Source organism: Sarcophilus harrisii, chromosome 4 (genome assembly GCF_902635505.1).
Source record: "Sarcophilus harrisii chromosome 4, mSarHar1.11, whole genome shotgun sequence".
Classification (NCBI taxonomy): domain Eukaryota; kingdom Metazoa; phylum Chordata; class Mammalia; order Dasyuromorphia; family Dasyuridae; genus Sarcophilus; species Sarcophilus harrisii.
In genome coordinates, this window is record NC_045429.1 from 270,757,378 (window position 1) to 270,778,364 (window position 20,987).

The 20,987-nt window shown below is 37.9% G+C and overlaps 1 protein-coding gene across 9 annotated transcripts in view; it reads left to right on the forward strand.

Annotated features, from left to right (window-relative positions):
- Window positions 1-20,987, forward strand: part of TRERF1 (transcriptional regulating factor 1) — a 321,009-nt gene that overhangs the window by 287,962 nt on the left and 12,060 nt on the right. For 6 of the 9 annotated variants that reach the window (XM_031964844.1, XM_031964843.1, XM_031964842.1 and 3 more), the window contains 4 exons: window positions 10,935-11,023; window positions 12,551-12,664; window positions 18,274-18,315; window positions 20,785-20,985. In XM_031964844.1, coding sequence (XP_031820704.1) covers window positions 10,935-11,023; window positions 12,551-12,664; window positions 18,274-18,315; window positions 20,785-20,985 — 446 coding nt within the window. The remainder of the gene's footprint in view (window positions 1-10,934; window positions 11,024-12,550; window positions 12,665-18,273; window positions 18,316-20,784; window positions 20,986-20,987) is intronic. The other 3 variants (XM_031964845.1, XM_031964847.1, XM_031964849.1) reach the window with 1 other exon arrangement.

Here is a 20,987-nt window from a genome sequence, read left to right on the forward strand (position 1 = left end):
CTTATAGATGGCTCTGAGTGGGAAGGAGGGCAAGAAACAGCTCAGTTGCGACACAGCCTGCTATTAGCTCATACTGAATACCAAACACTCAATCTACAAAGTTCAAAGGGTGGGTGGCAGAGGGAGAGATGAAGAAGTGGACTTCAGAAGATCAGGAAACTCATGCTTATAGATCACCTGGTGTTTTAGGGGAACAGACTGCCCTTGACCTTTCCCAGTTTATAAAAACATATATACAGCAATATATAGACAGATGATCACAATGCAAATGAGAAAGTCTCACGGCATATACAGTGCTGTAGGTTTGAGCCAGAGGCTCATGCTACTTACCATCTTTGTGACCTTAAGTACATTACTTAAACTTGGTGACTTCAGCTTCCTCATTTGTGAAATGAAGGCAGGGCAAGTTACATTAGATTAATGATATCAAATTCAAATAGAAATGACTCTTTGGGGACCTACATATTGATTTAGAAAACCACAAATTAATATTATGTATATTGTATAATATTTTAATCTGGTTCCTGAGTCATTTAGGAATGACTTGAGTTTGACACCTTTGTATTAGGTGATGTCTGAAACGTCTTTGTGAGCTCTAAAGCTATGAAATTGTGAAAGCAGCTTTATAAAATATGTGTGTGTATCCATATCCATATATATATATATATATACACATATATGTGAGTATATATACATGTGTGTGTCTTAATAGGATAGATAGCTATAAAATAGATACAGTATTCTATGTAGCTTTATAAGATAAATAATATATACGTATGTATGTATCTTAGGATAGAATAGAAACTATAGAGTATATTACAATAACATGCAGTTTTATAGGATATATAATAAGATTTATAAATGTATGGGAGGCTTCCATAACAGGAAAGATAACTATATAATATGTACAATATCTTATATCAAGTAGTTGCTCAATAATAATTTTTAAAGTGAAAATTCTGGTTCTGCTCAAAGAGATGGTTTTTGGAGCACCTTTAGCTTAAAGCACCCACACCTTCCCTAAACAAACCAGCACCATATCTCCTATATAAAGAATTTTTTTGCATTTATATATATTTTAAAAATTAAGTTTCTTTAATTAGCATTTACTTTCTATTCTTTTCACATCCTCACACACATTCTGAAAGAAGAAAAAAGAAAGCCTTTTAAAATAAATCTGTATAGTCACTCAAGCAAAAATAAGTTTCTGCACTGGCTATGTCCAAAAACATGTCTCCTTCTGCACACAATGTGCATCATCTCTCTTTTAGGAGTTGGGGAGAATTATTCATAAAAGGTAAAAAATAGCTCCTCTGTTGAAAGCCCCAGAGCTAGTTTCTTTCACCCCTCTCCCTAGCATCTCTTTCTTCCCATCGGCTGGGATTTCTGTATATCTTTCCTGAAATCAGCCACATCTTAGGAATCTGTTTCTCTGACAACCAGAACTCAAAACAATTTCTCCTCTTGATGCTGTTCCAGCTACAGCTTCCCCAGTTAATTAGTCTCTTTCTAATTAGCTCTAATCGGCTTATTAGGGTCCCCTGCTGATAACAGCCCAATAGCCAGGAATCCCGAGGTAGCACAAATGATTCCTGTGGGCACTCCAGGAAATTAACCCTTTGCTCTTTTTAATTGGTTGGCACTTAGTAAATGGGGAGTTTGTTAGGCACAGAGATTAAATGTGGTGGGGAATGAGAATTTCAAGCCAGTGTTAAACCTGTATATTTTGAATAGAAGTTATTTTAAAGTCTGAGAAAAAAAGAAGAAAAAATCCCTAAATTAACAATTGCTTATTGAGAACAGGGAAGAAATCTGCATCCGACAGGGGAAAGAGCCTAGAAAATCATCTTCTTGGTTGTGCATTAAAGGCAGATTTAGAAAATAGAGAGTAGAAGGTGAAGAAGGGGCAAAGATAATAATATTCATACAGTGCTCTCCTAAAGACTGAAGTAACTACCTCAGTATCATCATTTCTGTATTACGGATGAGGAAACTGAGAGACTTGGCAGAGGAGGAAATGATGTGTATTTCAGTGAAAAGTCAGAAGATTTGGCTTCTAATCCTGCCTCTTAACATTTACTATGCAATCTTGGGCAAATCATTCTTTGGACCTCAGTTTCTCTACTTGTAAAATGAGGAGTTGGATTAGATGATCTCAGAATTCCCTTTTGTTGTAGTTCTGTGATCCAATGATAATCATACCAAACTTCCTCCAGGATCCATGAAGTCGAAATTATTTTCATAAATAATATATTATTTGCCTATTTAAATTTTTCTTTATATATTTAAGCCAAAGCAACATATTACAACAGATTGAATGCAGAAGCAGATAGGATAATCTAGTTGTCTTCTTTAAATCTCTATTAAACAGAATTGCAAAAACATATAAAACAGTGCTTCTTTTTAAAGTACAGCTTTTTTGGGTACAAAGTTACTTTTCACATAAAATAACATTTGTTATTGTTATTTTAAATTAATACATATTTAAAAATTCTTATCAGTTTTCCTTTCTTACTACCTTTTAAACAAAAACTTTTGAGTGTCCCCCATAATTTTGAAGAGTTTGTTAAAGGGGTCCTGAGATCAAAAAGTTTGAGAATCACTGCTATTGCAGATTGCTTTTTTGGAAAATAAATTTATCTAATCAGGAATACTCAGAATCTCTTGAATGCATGTTAGACATTCTTGCTTTCTCCCTTTTGGTTACCCTGTTCTTCCTACATTGCTAACTTTCTCTCTCTCTCTCTCTCTCTAACTTATGTCCTACCTTTCCTTCACAACTCTCCTCTATCTCCTTTCTTTAACACCCCCACCTCATAGGGGTTACTCTTTTCTTCTGACATCCTGGCAAATTCTTTTCTTGTATCCTCCATTTCTTAGACTATACCACCATATGTTGTTTGTTTGTTTTAGTCATGTCTAGCTTTTCATGACCCCATTTGAGGTTTGCTTGGCAAAGCTACTGGAGTAGTTTGCCATCTTCTTCTTCAGCTCATTTCACAGATGAGGAAACTGAGTCAAACAGAGCTAAGTCACCTTTTCCCAGGATCACATAATTACTGTCTTAGGTCCCATTTAAACTCAGATATTCCCACTCTAGACCTCAATGCTCAATCCACTGAGCTTCCTAGCTGCCCACACTAACATATAGTGCTATTTTCTTAAAAAGAGGTTCTTAACCTGGCATATGTGAATTATTTTCTTTTAAATATTTTGATAACTATCTTAATATAACCAGTTTTCTTTAAAATTTTATATAATTGTGGCAGCTAGGTGGCAGAGTGGGATAAAGCATCAGCCCTGAAGTCAGGAAGACCTGAATTCAAATCTGGTCTCAGACACTTAACATTTCTTAGCTGTGTGATCCTGGGCAAGTCACTTAACCTGTCTCAGCAAAAATAAATAAATAGATAAATAGAATTTATATAATTTATTTTATGCATTTTAAGAACTTTCTTCTGAGAAGGGATCCATAGTTTTCACCAGACTGCCTAAAAGGTTTGTAACATAAAAAATTGGTTAAGAACTCCTCTTTTAAAAGAATAATAATTATGATTATTAATATCATTAATAACCTGAATTTTTTTGAGATGCTTTCTTAATGACAAAATATTTTCCTTGGAACATAAGCAAAATGGGTTTTCAGACTATGATTCATTTGGTGTATGGAGTTCCCCCATTCTAATGCCAAGAATTGATTGCCTGGGGCACTATTAAGTGAACTGCACAGGGCTTTGAACTAGTACTTATCAGAGACCCAATTTTCTGGCTAGAAGGCAAGTTGATTGAGAGCTCTTTGTTCCCAGATGTTCCCTTGCTTTTCATTGACATTATTTGTATAAAATATACATCTTATTCACACCTTTGTTACTGAATCTGATTATAAAATACTCATCATTTCCTCCCTGCACAGTTGGCCAGTTTTCATATCATCTTTCTAAAAAAAGGAATTTAAAGCTTCTCTCAAATTCATCTCAGTTAGATGTCCTCCTTTGCATTCCCTGGAATCCCTAGCCCAGGGTGACACAACTAGTAAGCATCTAAGGTCAGATTTTAACTCAGGCTGTATCTCTAGGCTCAGTACTCCATCCACTAAGCCACCTAACTGTCTCCTAGACAAACAGGTTAAGTAACTTGTTCAGGGTCACACATCTAGTAAATGTCTGAGGCTGGATTTGAATTCTGGTCTTCCTGATTCCAGGTCCAGCAGTCTATCCACTGAACCATCCATCCGCCTCTATAATAATAATAGCTGACATTTAAATAGTTACTAACAGGAATATTGTTAATATCAAATGTAATATTATTCCCTTCTATGTCAGAAAGCCATGCTGACAATAAGAAAGCCCCTCCCTCTCAGTGATCCTAGGAATGTCTTTATATTCCTATTGCCTTTGAGAGGGAGAGGATTTCTTACCATAAATAAGGCTTTCAGACATAGAAGGGATCTTCTTATCTTAACAATATCTTAACAATATTTCCATTACAGCATATTAAATGCCAGGCACTGTGCTAAGCACTTTACAATTATTATCTCCTTTAAAACTCACAGTATTCCTAGAAGATAGGAATGATTATTATCCCCATTTTATAGATGAGGAAACTGAAGTAAATAGAGGAAAAGTGATTTACTTATAATCATACAGCTGGGAAGTAGCTGAGCCTGGCTTTGAACTCAAGTCTTCCTGAGACCCTGTACTATATTCAGTTGGTTCTAAAATGATTCTGAGACTGCACTATCTATGTGATCTAAGATGAGTTATCCAATTTCTAGGTTTCCATGTCTGTAAAATGAGTTTGTTGGAATAAATGATGACTTTGTAGTTCTTTTCTTCTCTAAATTTATAGCCCCTCTGGCTGTTTTGTATGTAATGCCATTTTATTTGGATCCTTCTCTCAAAGTCACACTGAAGATGAACCTCTTCCAGTGAACCTTTCTGAACTAACCTTAGTAATTTTGCCTCTTACTCTGAATTCTTTAGCCCCTTATGTATTCAATTTGTCTTACACAATTCTGCCTCTGCTTATGTATTGTCTTAGTATTGTTATTAATGCCTACCAGTCAGTCAAACTAGCATTTATTAAACACCTGCTATGGCTTGACCACCAGATACTGTGTTAAATGCTGGGGATACAAAGAAAAGCAAAAGACAGCCGTTTATTTCGGCGCTCATAATCTAATAGGGGGAGACAACGTGAAAAGTACTGTATATAAAGAAGATAGCAAAAAAAGGGGATCAAGAAAGACTTTTTGTAGAAGGTGGAATTTTAGCTGAGTCTTAAGGAAGCTAAGAGACAGAAATGAGAAGGGAGAATATTTCTGTCTCCTCCCTACCCCCTACCAATTGGGAACAGTCAGTGAAAATGCCCAGAGTTGAGAGGTGGAATTTCTTTTTTGAGGAAGAGCAAGAGGGTGGCAAGTATCACTGGCTGCAAAAGCCCTGTAAGGAGGGGGGGGGAGTAAGAAGTATGAGAAGACCAGAAAAGTAGGAAGGAACCAAGTTATGAAGGACTTTAAAAACCAAAAGGAGTTTAAAATCTGATCCTGGGGATAATAGGGTGCTATTGAAGTTTATAATTAGACCTGCATTTTAGAAAGGTCATTTTGACCGCTGAGTGGAGGATGGTATAGAGGGGATAAACCTGAGGCAGAGAGACCAATCAAAAGCTATTATAATATTCCAAGAGTGAGGTGATGAGGGCCTGGACCAGTAAAAGGGAGCATAGTTGCAAATGTAAAAATAATTAATGAACATATATTATTAAGCACCTACAGTGTATCAAGCATTGTGCTAAATGCTGAAGATATTGATATGGAAAAAAAGAAAAACAGGTTCTACCTTCAAGGAGCTTCTAGTCTAATGGGGGAAGATAATACACCGAAGGAAGCTGGGATGGTGGTAATAAAGTTGCCCAACTCGGGCATCATGGGAAGTCAGTCAGAGAAGTCCCATAGGAGTAAATCTCGGTGAGAAATGAGGGGAGCTGTTTGAGCTGCCTTCTCCCCTAAAATGGAGACTTGGATTTGATGCCCTTCATCCTTTCCACAGAGGGACAGAGTATAGTGATGAGGTGGAGTATCCAGGCTCACAAGGTCTTGCAGAATGATGAGGTTATCCTAATGATAAGCTTTCTGGGACATAGTGAAGTTCCATTTCTCAGCCTGGTGAAAAATAATAGGATTGACAATTGGTGAGTATTCAGCCTAAGAAAAGCAAAGAATTTAGAATGCTGCTTAGGCTTTGAACCTGGATGACTGGGAACATAGTGGTGCATTTGATAGGAAAGTTTGGAAGGAGGGAGGGTTTTGGAAAAAAGATAATGAGTTCAGGTTTGTACATGTTGAATTTCAGATCTACAGTTGGCAGCTGATGGTGGGATCCTGAAGTTCAGGAGAGAGATTAAAAATGGAAAAATATCTGTGAATCATCTTCATAGAGATGATAACTAAATATAAGGTCATGTTGAGAAGGAAGCAAAGTGAAGCTAGAAGGGGGTTGATCCCCCGAGAGATTCCTAATAGGTTGAGGTCATGGTGAGGCTGAGGCATGATATAGGAGGTTATAGTCAGATAGAGAAATATCTGCATTCTTGATCATGGAAGTGGAACCCTTGTGGATAAAGGTGAGCTTTGGGTTGTGATCATTCATAAAGTGAATTTGTAGTTGAGGTTTATCAACTGGAAGAACAAGGTGCTTAAGGGAACAGCCACATGTATAGTAAATTTCCCAAGTAAAAGGTTTGGAGTTGTAGGCCCAGAGGACATCCATGAGGGTCTTAGCCATTATGATCAGTTTAAGTGGAGACAACCTCCAAAGGAGAGAAGACTTCATGGAAGAATTAGTATCCAAGCTGGACCTGGAAGAGTGGAAAAAATTTGAGGAAGTGACGATTTAAGTGGGGGAGGAAAGATGATGATTCATTTCAGTTTTGGAGGAAGACTGGAATATTTTATGTAGATCCGTGACATACCTGGCTGAGCATGAATAACTTCACTGTTAATTTTGCTCTCCAGCATTACTTTGACCCTCCCTTTTACTTTCACAGAGTTCAAACTTGAAAGAGTCAAGAGAAACCCTCAGCCCTTCAATTTTGGAAGTTGGGGAGTCATGTCCATCTCTTACCTCCTTCCTTTCTGGGCAGGGTGGTTCATAGCATGGGAGACTTGTTGCCATGTTGTATTGCCCTTAATAGGATGTAAGCTACTTGAAGGCAAGAGTTGATTTTTCTTCCTTGTAATCTTAATACCTTGCACACAGGAGGTGTTTTAATATATATGTCTTAGATATTTGATTAGATTAGATTTCTTAGATTAGATCAGGGATCCTCAAACTACGGCCCTCGGGCCAGATGCAGCACGATTATCCTCCTCACCCAGGGCTATGAAGTTTATTTAAAGGCCCACAAAACAAAGTTTTTGTTTTTACTATAGTCCGGCCCTCCAACAGTCTGAGGGACAGTGAACTGGCCCCCTATTTTAAAAGTTTGAGGACCCCTGGATTAGAGTAAGATGCTTGCTTATGCCCTTCAATAATGAGATGAGCAGATATGTTTAAGAAACTATTGATGTTCTCACTGAGTCCTAAGACAGAATCTAGGCTGGGAAATGGCATTTTGAGCTCCTGCCCATTTGACCTTTACTTCCCAGTAACAGTGTACAGAATCCTAGATTTGTTGGACATTATCCTTTGTGAAGGCTGAAGAAGTTACTTTCTTTATCAAAGGAAGAAATAAGCCTGAGACACTTTAAGATAACCCAGAAACCCTGATCTTTTTGGAAGGCAAACCCTCACACAGCTGTGTAAGAAAACAAGGACAGTGGATGAGTCTGGACTATCTTAGAGACGTTGGGGTTAATGGAAAGGAAGCGGGGGAACAGAGTACATGGAATTTGGATTCTCAGAAAACTATAGTCTGGATTCCAACACCTTCTAGTAGAAACCTCTCAGATCACAGAATCATAAGAGCTGGGCCCATGGAGGCAGCATAGTAAATACTGGGAAGAAAACTGATTCTAACTCAAAAGTCCTGGGTTCAGATCCTGCCTCTGACACTTCCTAAGTAAGTCACTTAGTATCAGTGGGTCTTAATTTCCTCATCTATCAAATTGAGAGGGATGGACTAGCTCTGTGATCTGTATGTTTTTCCTTACTCTGACATAATATGTGACTATGATCAGCCATTTAATGTCCTGAGGATGTTTCCTTTTTTTTTTTTTTTTTTTTTAATGGTGATGATAATTACATTATTGACTTTATGTGATTTTTTGTGTTTTTGTGAAGAAAGCACTTTGTAAATCTTAGGATTTTTATTTGACCATAATAGGTCATTGTGATATATTGGATATAGAATTGGTATCACATTTAGGACTTGCTAGGTTCAAATCCATTTTCTGATACATACTGATTATGAGATTCTGGGCAAGTCATTTAAGATCTCAGTGCCTTAGTTAACTCTTTAAGACTATAAATTAGTGAATGGTTACCATTCCTCATTGGTAAAGAAAGTTTTCTTATTAATAGCTCACTTATGATATTAAAAAAAAAAATCTAGTCGTGTCCTCCCTTATTCCCCCTCAACCTTGTAATTTAGCAAACATTTGTTAAGCATCTGCTGTGTACAGAGGCATTTAGGGTATGAAGATATAAACATGAAACTTTTATCCCACTGGAGAGACACAATATGTACTCAAAAGAAAATCAAGGAGGGAAACAGTACTAGGACACACAAATAACTTCATTGGAGGAGTTGGCCTCCTTCCTCCAATAACCATCCCACTGTGACTTCAAACTCTTGCCAACAAGCCTCTGTGTGCCAGAAGATATTTAGTCCATTTGAACTTCATCCAATTCATCCACAAGGAATTGACACTTTCCAGGTAGGGACAGCCTCCTGGGAGGGCTCCTTTTGATGGCTTCACTCATCACTGTATTGAGAGCAAGATGCTCATTGAACCCACTGAGAGGAGGTCATGATCTCTTACCTTTGCCAGTAACACTGGAAGAGAGCTTTCAACTGCCAGTATCCAGTGGGGAATGTTAACAGCCTCTATAAATGCGAGTTATTTTTTATTTTTATTCTTGTTTCTCCTATCCACAAGTAAAGGAAACCCAGGGGACTTGTGGCTACTTGAAACAGCTTCTCTGGGGCTTGGCAGGGCAGTTAGGTGTAAACTGGTTAACATCTATCAAGGGATTACAGGATTCTAACCCCACTATTGGCTGGCAAATGCTGAATTTTGTGGTTGGCGTTTTAAATTCCCATGGCTGTTGGTGAATTTTCTGAGAAATTTCAGCAGTCAGGCTGCTCACAACCAGATTAATGAAAATTTGAGTTGCCAAGATGACCTGGACAGAAATACAATGATAGGAACTACCTTCTCTGATTGGAAAGCTTGAGAAACATAGGTATAACTCTGGAGTTTGAGAGACAGCCTTTTAATGCATGAGTTCTTGGCCCTGGAACCTTTGCTTACCACTTGCAAGTTTACCTTTTTTCTCTGATTTGTTGAAAGTTACCAATAAGCTAACTCACTAGTATTTTTTAAACACTGTTATGTGCTAGGCACTGGGAAGAGAAAGACAAAAAGGAAAATCTCTGCCCTTAAGGAGTTTATATTCAATTTGAGAAGTCAAGATTAATACATACAAGTGTGTTAGGAAGGAAAGTCATTTTTAAGAAAGCTGGAAAAATAGTTTGGTGCCAGGTTAATGGTTAAATGCTAAAGAAGAGCTTACATTTGGTCTTAAAGGTAACAGAGCACACCATTTGAACTAAGGAAATGACATGGTAACATTTAGGGTTTATTTTTCTGCTAGTGGGGGTGGGAAGGGAAGACTGGATTTCCCTATCTCCTTGTTAGGAAGTTCCATAACTACAGATCTATTGTCATTGAGTCATTTCAGTCTTGCTCAACTCTTCATGAACCCACTTGGGGTTTTCTTGGCAAAGGTACTAGAGGGGTTTGCTATTTCCTTCTCTAATTCATTTGACAGATGTGAAAACTGAGGTAAACAGGGTTAAGCGACTTGCTCAGGATCATACAGTAAATCAGATTTGAACTATATCCTCTTGATTCCAGGACCACAGCTCTGTCCACTGTGCCCCTAGTTACCCTTACAGACCTCCCTTTATCTCTTGAGTATTTATCCCCTTTGTTTTATAGCTATGGGTTGGTTAGCTTCTCCTTTGGCACCAGTGTCACCCACTTCCCAATTGTTAGAGAGAATTAGTATAGACACTCAAACCTATCTCCTCAGAGCTCCTGGATTCAGATGATCTTTGGCTTTGGTCTCCCCAGATCATGGGATTACAGTTTTGCACAACTAAATCCCACTAGACCTACCCTTTTTGGCAGCTAGTTAAATACTTGGGTAGAGCAACAGTCCTGAGTTCATTTACAACATATACAACAGCATCTGTTTACTAGCTGTGTGACCTGAATCCAGTCCTTTAATTTCTGTTTGCCTCAGTTTCTTCATCTGTAAAATGGGGTAATATAGCACCTACTTCCCGGGATTGTTGTGAAGATCAAATGAGATAATAATTGTAAAGCGCTTAGTACAGTGCTTGACACATAGTGCTATATAAATATTAGCCATGATCATTTTTATCATCATTATTGTTATTTTAAGAAAATCACTTTAGCAGCTTTGTGAGGAATACCCTGGAGAGATTTCCTTCTATAAGCCAAGTGGTTGGAGGATTCCCCCTGGCAAGCTAAGGCTCTCTCAGTATATCTAAACCCAGAAAAGCTATGATTTTTAAGACCATGTTATAAACTGTGGATTGACATGTTCTAAATTCCTGCATCCCGTCACATGGCTGATGTCGATTTTTAACCAATAAAAAGGAAACACTGAAAGATTTATGAGAAGAGAAAATTACCCAGGAAATGGTCAAGATGCTTATATGATATTTGTGCTTTCTCTTAGGTTCGGACAAGTGGACCTCTCTAGAAAGAAAACTATTTAACAAAGCACTAGCCACTTACAGCAAAGATTTTATTTTTGTACAGAAGATGGTAAGAAAAATTCTCTTTATTAAAAGGAAACCTCCTGTCCAACTCACTATTTGTGTATTCATGTGTATGTGTGAGGGCTCCTTATACCCACTCTAAAAGAAAAAGGCTTATTAATACGGCAGCTAATAAACAATTAATCAGCAATTTAGTGTGAACTAAAGATTACTTTGTGTCTTTGGTGTCACCATTCACTCCATACCACAATTTTGAAACTTTGGGATTATTAAAGATTCTTCTTCCTCCTTACTTTTTCATATCCAGCTATTATAAATACCTATCATTTCTCTCTATGAAACATTGCTTCAATCTCTTGAATCATCTCTTTTTTTCTCCCCGACTGCAATCTTGTATATATTTAAGCTCTTAAAAATAGGTCTTCCCAAATCTACCATCTCCTAATCTATTCTTTCTTCTGCTGCCAGTTTAATTGTCCTTGCTCATAAATCTAATCATGTTATCTAGTTATATGAAAAATTGTGAGTTGTTCCCTCTTGTTTTCCAATCAAAGTTCATGCTCTTCTCTATAGCATTCAAAGCCCTCTAGGACCTGATATACTTCCTTATTTCATCTAATTTTTTAAGCAAACTGGACAACTCTCTGCCTTGATCCAAATCTTGATTCAAGCTACTCTTTATGCTTGGAATGCCATCCTTAATTCATCTGTTAAATTCCTGCATATCCTTTAAAGCCTCATCCTAATATACCTCTTCCAGGATCCTCATCTCCTTTCCCCTCCATAGCACTTTATTTTGTACCCCTCTTTATAATAATGTATTCCACCCTTATTTGTTTTGTTTTCATCTACTGCACAGGAAGCTCCCTGAGAATAAAGATCCTCATTTTGTTCTCAAGGGTAGAGCTCTATCTCTATTGCCAGGACTTATATTTTTATTGCTATTTTTTTTATTACATCACCTATATTTTCCAATGTATCTTTTCCCATTCCTGGTCCCACTAAACCATTCTTTTTAACAAGAAATCTTCTCCCCTTCCCCTTCCTCAAAAAAACATTCTTATTAAAAAGAACCCTTTCCAGAGCTCATTCCTTGGTCCAAAGAATCTCTTTTACTTCGCCTAGGGAGCCATTTCTTTTAACAAGAAGTCTCTTCTTTCCCCCTCCCATAGAGACATCATTATGATAAGGAATAAAAGGGGAAAATAATTAAAAAAAAAAAACTAATACATACAAAGAGTTTGACATTGTACCTGTACTTGGAATTTTTGTGTGGGGTGGTGATAGTGGGGAAGAGGGATTTAACTGTCCTATTTGCACAATTCCTATGAACATCTAGCAGAGAAGAAGCATGGACAGCAGGCTAGAGAAATGTATCTTTTACTACATTTGCTTTTATTGGGGAGGAGGGGGAGAAGAGGGAAAGAGTACAGTATAATTCTCTGTCTCCCAATGGGTGTGAAGGCTTTAATTTTAATTAATTGATTTGATTTTAATTAAATTTATTTTTAAATATATTTATAAATAAATATGTTTATTTAAATTTAATTAATTAATGTTCCCTTCTCTCCAGGTGAAGTCTAAGACTGTGGCTCAATGTGTTGAGTACTACTACACATGGAAAAAAATTATGCGCTTAGGCCGGAAACATCGAACGCGTCTTGCTGAGATAATAGATGAATGTGCGGTAAGTAATAGGGCTGTATGCTCCTTCCCATTCTCATCTCCATTCTGTCTATACATATCACTCTCTGGAAATAAGGGTGCGGGATCATTTTTTATAAATTTGACTTGTAAAAATAAAGGAACGGTTGATACAGGGACTATCCTTTCACCTGTCCAGGCAGAGCTTGACTCCTGAGCCCTCTTTTTCAAGGATTTCTTTGGAAACGTGTTTGATGGCTATATCTTCTAATACCCTCTCTTTAATGAGAGCCCATCCCACAGCCAGCCAGGAAGAGAATGAGATTACCCTGAGCTTGTGAGTTAGGTAGAGGAAAGTCAGCTGACTGTGTCTGTGGTGAAGTCCAGAGGGAGCCATATGTTCCTGATTCCTGACCCTTACATGTAGCAGTGTCTCTGGACCTAAGTTCAAATTTTGCATCTATTTTTACTTATATGAAACTACAGGCAAATTCTTTCTCTAGGTCTCCGTTTTCTCATCTATAAAATTATGGGTTTAGACTAGATGCCTTTTAATTTCTCTTCCAACTCAAAATCCACGGTCCTGTCATCCGGGAAATCAACTGTGTCCTCTAAGTAAAATGACATGCCTTTGAAAGGAGAAAGCCCACTCTCTCAGTTGATAATGGGAACAGAACGTGGTGTTCTGTCTTTTGCTTTATACTTTTTTCAATATATTGAATGCCTGTCGTTTTGTTTTGTTTTGTTGTTGAGGCAATTGGGGTTAAGTGACTTGCCCAGGATCGTACAGCTAGGAAGTATTAAGTGTCTGAGACCAGCTTTGAACTCAGTTCCTCCTAATTTCAGAGCTGGTGCTCTATCCACTGTGCTACCTAGCTGCCCCATATAGTTTGTTATTTTTAAAATAATAGTTTCATTCCTTCTTAAGCACCTTCAGAAATCAGATGAAAGTTATAAAGATAACACAATAGTAGAAATACTATCTTGTTCCTCCATGATGTAGAACCATAGTACAACCTTTTTTTCTCCCTTAACATGATCTTGTAGCCATGACACCTCTGTATCTTCACCTATAGATACATAAATACAGATACTTACCATAGAAATGAATAATTGCTGACATTCCTAAGCTTTTATTAAGCTTATTACATCTTTGAGATGTCAGTTAATCACTGAGCATTTATTAAGCACCTTCTGTGAGACAGATACTTCGATATTCCTGAAGATACAAAGAAAGACAAAAGACCGTTCCTGCTCTTGAGGAGTTTATAATCTAATAGGAGAGACAAGGAAATACATGCAAACTCTATGCAGGATAATTAGGAAATAATTTACAGAGGAAAGGCACTAGAATTAAGAAAGGCTTCCACTAGAAGGTAGGATTTTTAGTTGGGACTTCAAGGGAGCCCAGGAGGTGAAGAAAAGGAGGGAGCATCTTCCAGATATGTGGGATTACCATAGAAAATGCCTGAATCTGAGAGTGCAAGTATCTTGTTTTCAGCACAACCAAGAGGGCCAGTATCATTGGATTGGGAAGCACGTGAAGGTTGGGTGGGAGAGGTGGGAGAAAGTGTTTGATTATGAAAGACCTTGAATGCCACACAGATAAATCTGTATTTGGGGGTGATAGAAAGCCACTGTAGTTTATTGATGAAAAGTGACATGTATTTTGTTTATCTTTTTTGATCCTCATAACAATCCAGTGAAGTAGGTTCTCATTCATCAAGCACTGTGTTCCTGGCACTGTGCTAAGTGCTAGGATTATAAATATTGGGGTGAAGAAACAGGTCCTACCCTCAAGGAGTATACAATCTAATGAGGAAAGATTTCACATAAAAAGTAGCTTAAAATTGGGGAGGGTACAGCCAGTTGAGAAATGATATGACTCCATTGTTCAATCAAAGGTTCAGAGAGTGGTTAAGGTAGAGCACCAAAGCTGATGAAGTGTCAGTAATGAACTTCCAGGGGCATAGTGGAGATGTCAGAAAAGTTCTAGTATCCTCATTTTCTTGTTATTCAGCATTTTTCAATCATATCTGACTCATGGCCCAATTTGGTGCTTTCTTGGCAAAGATATTGAAAATGATTTGCCATTTTCTCTCCAGCTCTTTTTACAAATGAGAAAACTGAGGCAAACAAGGTCACACAGCTAGAAATTTCTGAGACCAGATTTTAACTTAGATTTTCTTGACTCCAGACCCAGTGCTATACCCACTGTGCCACCTACCTACTTGGCCCTTTCATTTTACAGATGAAGAAATTGTGGCAGAGGAGCAGTTAAATGACTTACCCATAGTTACATAATAAGTGTTTGAGACAACCTTTTGCATGAGGATCTTTTTGACTTCCAACTTTAAATGATTTCATACTTCCTTCTATCAGGAATTCATTGGCTAAACTAGGAGTGTAGGAGTATTGACTTGTAACATCCCCTTGTCCTCATCTAGATCTGGTAAACATCAAAAGAAAGATGGCCTGTAAAACTTCACAAAATATTTAAAAAGTACTTTTTTTATTTAAAGATTTTTATTTTCTAAACAAATGCATAATTTTCAATATTCACTCTTGCAAAAATTTGTATTCCAAATTTTTTTCTCCCTTCCTTCCCCCATCCCCTCCCCTGAATGGCAAGTAATCCAATATATGTTAAACATGTGCAATATTAGAAAGTACTTTTTTATGCAAAATGTACTATGGTAGGTATGGGGTAGTTAGGTGGCAAAGTGGATAGAGGTCCAGGCCTGGAAACAGCTAGACTCATATTCCTGAGTTCAAATCTGACTTTAAATACTTAGGAGCTGTGTGACCCTGGGACACTTAACTTTGCCTCAGTTTCCTTATTTATAAAATGAGCTGGAGAAGGAAATAGCAAACTATTTTTTGTGTCTTTGCCAAGAAATCCCCAAAATGGAGTCCTAAAGAGTTGGACATGAATGGAAACAACTGAACGACAACTATGTTAGTTTTGAATTAAAATAACCCAGTAGTTAGAAAATGACTTTTCCTCTCAAGGAATCTAATGGTAACCTGGGGATAACAGGACATATTCACTTCAATCCAGCAATTATTAAGCACCTATGACATGCCAGTCACTGTGCTAAAACCCAGGGATGCAATTAATTAAAAGAAAGACATTCCCTGCCCTTAACAAGCTTGTAATCTAAAGACACAACATTCTATTACAGTTGAAGATTTAATTAACAATAAGACAACCAGAAGAGACTCAATCACAAGTCTGTAATTAATTGCTTTTTGAGGGTCAGCAAGGGCTTAATGTTTTTTCCTTCAAGGTTCTCACTTCTAACACAATCCCAAATACACAGTAGGAGCATATTGTTGATTTAATGGAAATGAATGGTATGAACCACCAGCTTGGCAGCTTTACTATAGTGGCAAAATCTCGGGAGATCTGAAATTAAATGTAATTCAACCACTGATGGAGTGTGTGACCTGAAGTAAAGCTTTTGTGATCTCTCTGAGACTTATTAATATCTGCATAATTGGACTAGATAGGGTTTCTGAGACTCCTCTAACTCTAGTATTTTTCTGATTCTGTGAGTGCTTTATTTCCAGAAGGGAGTCAGATCATGAACAGTGTTAGATTCCCGTTAAAGTCAGTATTTTCCTGGTTGTTCCAAAGCCGTTTAGATAGTGTCCAGCTGCAGCAGAGTTTGTATTTTTTTTATGGTCAGAAATAGTTCTAATTTAAACCTAGGAAATAATGAGAGCATATCCTGCTGGATTGGGTCTGAAACTTGGGGCAGAAAGGCTGGGGTTCAAATCCTGCTTTGGATACTTAATGACTGTGTGACTCTGGAAAAGTCATCTTCTTCCCCTGTGCCTTATTTTCCTCATCTATAACATGAGAGATTTGGGCTCAGTGGCTTCCAAGTTTCCATTCAATTCTAAATCTGTTCTCCTGGGAGCCTCTGTTAAAAAGCGTCTGAGAAAAGAGAGTGCTGTTGAGGGAGGATAGTATATCATTGTTGGCTTTATAAAATCACCAAGGCCACATCATTGAACATTTATTAAGTGCCACCTTGTGCTAGGCACCGTGCTAAATACTGGGAATACAAAAAGAGGCAAAACATCGTCCCTGCCTTTAAGAAGATTCCATTGGGGGGGGGGGGAGAACAATATTCAATAAACATTCATTGAGTGTCTCTTATATTCCAAACACTATACTCCAATTCTGGGGATACCAAAAGAAGCAAAAGAGCCCCAACCTTTAAGAAACTTTCAATCTAATGGGAGACTCAGTAGTCAGTAAACATTTATTGAGTGTGCTTACCTCGTTCCAGGTACTGTGCTAAGTGCTGAGTACAAAAAGAGGCAAAACAAGATCCCTACCCTTAAGGAGCTTCCAATCTAAGGAGGGAGGCAACATTCAATTCCATAAACATTTATTAAATGCTTACAATGTACCAGACACTATTCTTAAGTGCTTGGGGATACAAAAAGAGGCAAAAGAAAGTCTACCCATAAGAAGCTTGCAATCTAATCTGAGGGGAGGACACATTTTGCAAGCAAATATATAGAAACTAAATGTATATATTTATATACATAGGATATAAATATATCCTATATTTATAAATAGGATAAATAGAAATTAATTAACAAAGGCAAGTCATTAGAATTTAGAGGGTTTGGGAAAGGCTTCCTGTAAAAAACAGGATTTGGATTGGGATTTTAAAAGAAGTCTATTGAGGCAGATGGAGGTCAGGTTGGTGTGGAGGGATGAAGTGGGGAAGACAAAGTAATGTAGTATTTCTTTGCAGTCCCTTGGCTCACTACAAGTTTTTGGTAATGAGGCAGTGCCAGAGGTGTCCACACCCAAGTGGCCTGTGAACTTGAGGAGAAAAAAACAGCTTATATATGAGATGACTCAAGTTTTCTGAAACTAGAAAATCCTGATTGACGGCCAGTAGTGTAGGTAACTCAGGTCTTTTTTCTTGACTTTGGGAAAAACACTATGTAAACCTTCTGAGAGTTGCTTAAGGAAAGTGGAAATTCTTGATTTGTAAAAGGCCCTCAGATTGGAGTCACAGCAGTATCTCCTAGAGAAGCAGCATGATGAGAGATTGGTGGGGTGGCTGCAGAGAGTTGCTCCCAGAGCCAGGAAAGCCAAGTTCACTTCTTGCCTTTCCAACAACATCCTTGATGAATGAATGTGGACACAAGTTACTTATTCTTTTAGGGCTCTAGGTTACAAGTATGAAATGTGCAGGCTAACCAGAGAAAAATGTAATTGGGAAATATTTAACAAATACACTAAAATATAATAAAACAGAGGCAATATTAGAGGTAATATTAATTTGTGTACTTTTAAGTCAGTTTGCAATCTTTAGGGAGCTTTGTGTTAGATTTAATACTCCCCATTTTTTTTTTTTATTTTGACTCCCCTTGCCATAGGCAAGCTACTGTAGACATTGTTGAAGAAATAAAGATCTGTATTGGTCAAGGGAGTTTTTTCATCCAATTATTCTTTATAGGGGTGAAATCTTTTCCCTAAACCTGTGTCTCCATCCTCTGAATGGTTCTGAATGGGATAATGGGATGGGATTGGTACTGGCCCTGGGGAATTGCTGTAGAGTGCTTGCCTTAAAAATAGCTGGGAAGGGTGATTTGGGTTGTACCTCCTTCTTCCCCCAGGTCAATGGCACACTTAGGAAGACACCTCTGGGTGGAGCAAAGGTAAGATTGTTTGGTAGGACATGAGTAGGGAAAAGGAGAGAAGGCAGTTAAATAATAGCCAGCAGTTGGAATGAGGAAAAGACCATGTTCTTTAAACCAAAATCATGTTGCAGATTGCTCTTTTTAATAGTTAACATTTTTCCAGATCAGAAAATACATATGGCTCCTCTGCAGGGACAGGTTTGATTTCTAGCAGATGACTTTCTTCTTTAGAATCACTTCCTTTTCAATTTGAGTATTTGGGAATGCCCAAAAAGCTATCACATAGAGCTGTCCCCCTTTCTTCTTCCCTTCAAAAGGCAGGGAGACCTGAGCTTCTGGGAGGCAGGAGAAAAAGGCCAAGTTAACATTTTCTTTCCTTCCTCACACATTCAGAAGGTTGGAATGCAGAGAACCTGAGATAGCTTCTGGAAAGAATAAATGTAATATGAAGGAAGGAACACTGGACCTGGAATCATCATGTCCCCTTTTCCCTCCTCCCTCCCTTTTGCTTCAAGTTAGCTATAGAGCCTTATGTAAGTTATTTTTGCCTTACTGAGACTTGGTTTTCTCACTTGTAAATTGGGTATAATTTGGACTACCTTCTCACAAAAGTTATTGGGATGATAAGGTGATTGAGTGCATGATCTAAAGATTTTACCCATAGATAGCACTGATATAAGACATTGGCAAGCCCCCTGCCAAGCTAAAAGGACTTTGAGAGGATAGCTCAAAGTGTCTGTCATTCAAAGGCTAGAAGATCCAAGACTAGAGCACATAATACAGTGTGAAAGCATGTACATGCCATATTTACTAGCTCCATGTGCTCTCTCTTTGTCTCTGTCTCTTCTCCCTCCTTCTCTCTCTCTCTCTCTCTCTCTCTCTCTCTCTCTCTCTCTCTCTCTCTCTCTCTCTCTCTCTCTCTCTCCTGTCTGTCTGTCTGTCTCTCTTTTTCTCTCTTCCTTCTCTCCCTCCCTTTCCATTCCCCTCTTTCTCTCTAATCACTAATCACCATCGCCACCTTGTGGTAATGTCATTTTAAAATAAAAGAAGGAAAAACTTCAAATACTTTAAAATTTCCTCCCTGTTCCTAAAAGACAGTGACTTGTGTAGAGTTATCTAGGAAACATTAGAAAAGTAAATTGGGCCTAAATCTTAATGTTTCACAGTTCCTTATTGTTTAGAACAAAACAGTGAAAGTCTTGGTAAATTGAAAGAGGGAATAGGAAATTAATTTCGAGTGAGAGAGAAATTGTGTTTACATTTAGCATATTGTTTCCATTTTAAATTTGAGAGTTTTGGTAGGGTTGAGACAGGGTTTTTAAAATCTTTTTATTTTGTCTGTCCTGGAAGTATAGTGTCTATTAATCCAGTCCTGTTACTGATGTGCGTGGGAGATTTGACATGACTGGTTACCCCTTCCTTTAGGTAGTCTGGTAGCTTTCTGTTCCTAGGAACTCATTATATTCATTCCAATCTTAGTGTAGGCACCCACACTGTTTAGCCTACTACAACTTAGAACTCCTGAACTAAACCAATCCACCACCCTCAGCTTCCCTAGTAGCAAAGCTTACAGGCATGTATCTCCACAGCAGGCATGATATTTGAGGCATAAGTAGCAGGCAACTGCTGGCATGCCATTTACTAGTTCCAGATCCACTCCCCCTTGGTTTGGGAGGTACCTTAGAAGGCAAAAGCACTATATCCTTTAATATAGGAGAGATATAAGGTAGACCAGAAGGGAATGAGGAAATAGCAGAAGTTATTTTATGCTCTTTTCATTTGGTCCTTAGCTTTGTTTCCAGTGGGGGTCATTTACCATCTCTTTATTCCTCATGCATCTTGGTATGGGGAAATATGGATCTTTGGGTTGTTTGGTTTTTTTTTTTTTTTTTTGGAGGGGAGGATTGCTTTTTAAAAATTTTTGATTTCCAAATTCTGTCCCTCCCAGCTAGTAAGAAGGCCACAGATAGAACATCCACCATACATATAACATAGGTTTTTATTGATTTTTTTAAAATTTAATTTTTAGTTTTTGAGTTCTAATTTCTTCTCTTTCTCTATTCCTGTTCTCATCCATTGAGAATATAAAACATATGAATAGCCATTATATAAAGAATACTGATTTTAGAATGAAAGAACCAGGGAGCTTTTATAATGCTTTTGCTGAACCAAATGGGAGAATCCAAAACTAAGGGCCTTTTTTCTCCCCCTGAAACATATCTGTGTTGATTACAAACCTGCCAAGAGTAGGTTAAAAAAAAAGATAGATCCCCCAACCCCCCCAAGGAACCGAGAAAAACCCCTTCCTTGACCTAAGGCCCCCAGACCAAAGGACCCAGATTTTTAGAATAGGACTGAGCTCCCGTGAAGGGCTGTAGGGGACACTCACTGTTTAGCATTCCTCCTTTTTAAACACCTCTGTTCTGCTTCTTAATAAATATAACATTTCTCCCCCTTTCCCTGTTATCTTTGGCCTTTTGTGACTAGACGAGTGAAGAAGAGGAAGATATAGAAGATGATGATGACTTGGAAGAAGATAGGAAGTCCACAAAAGAAGATGACCCAGATGTGCAGAAATCACCAGATCCTCCCCCAATATCACTTGTGGCACCTGCAGACCTGCCAGCACTTCAGAGCCTTACACCTTCCTCAGTCTCTTTTGTCTGTGAAATGCCAAACTGTGGTGCTGT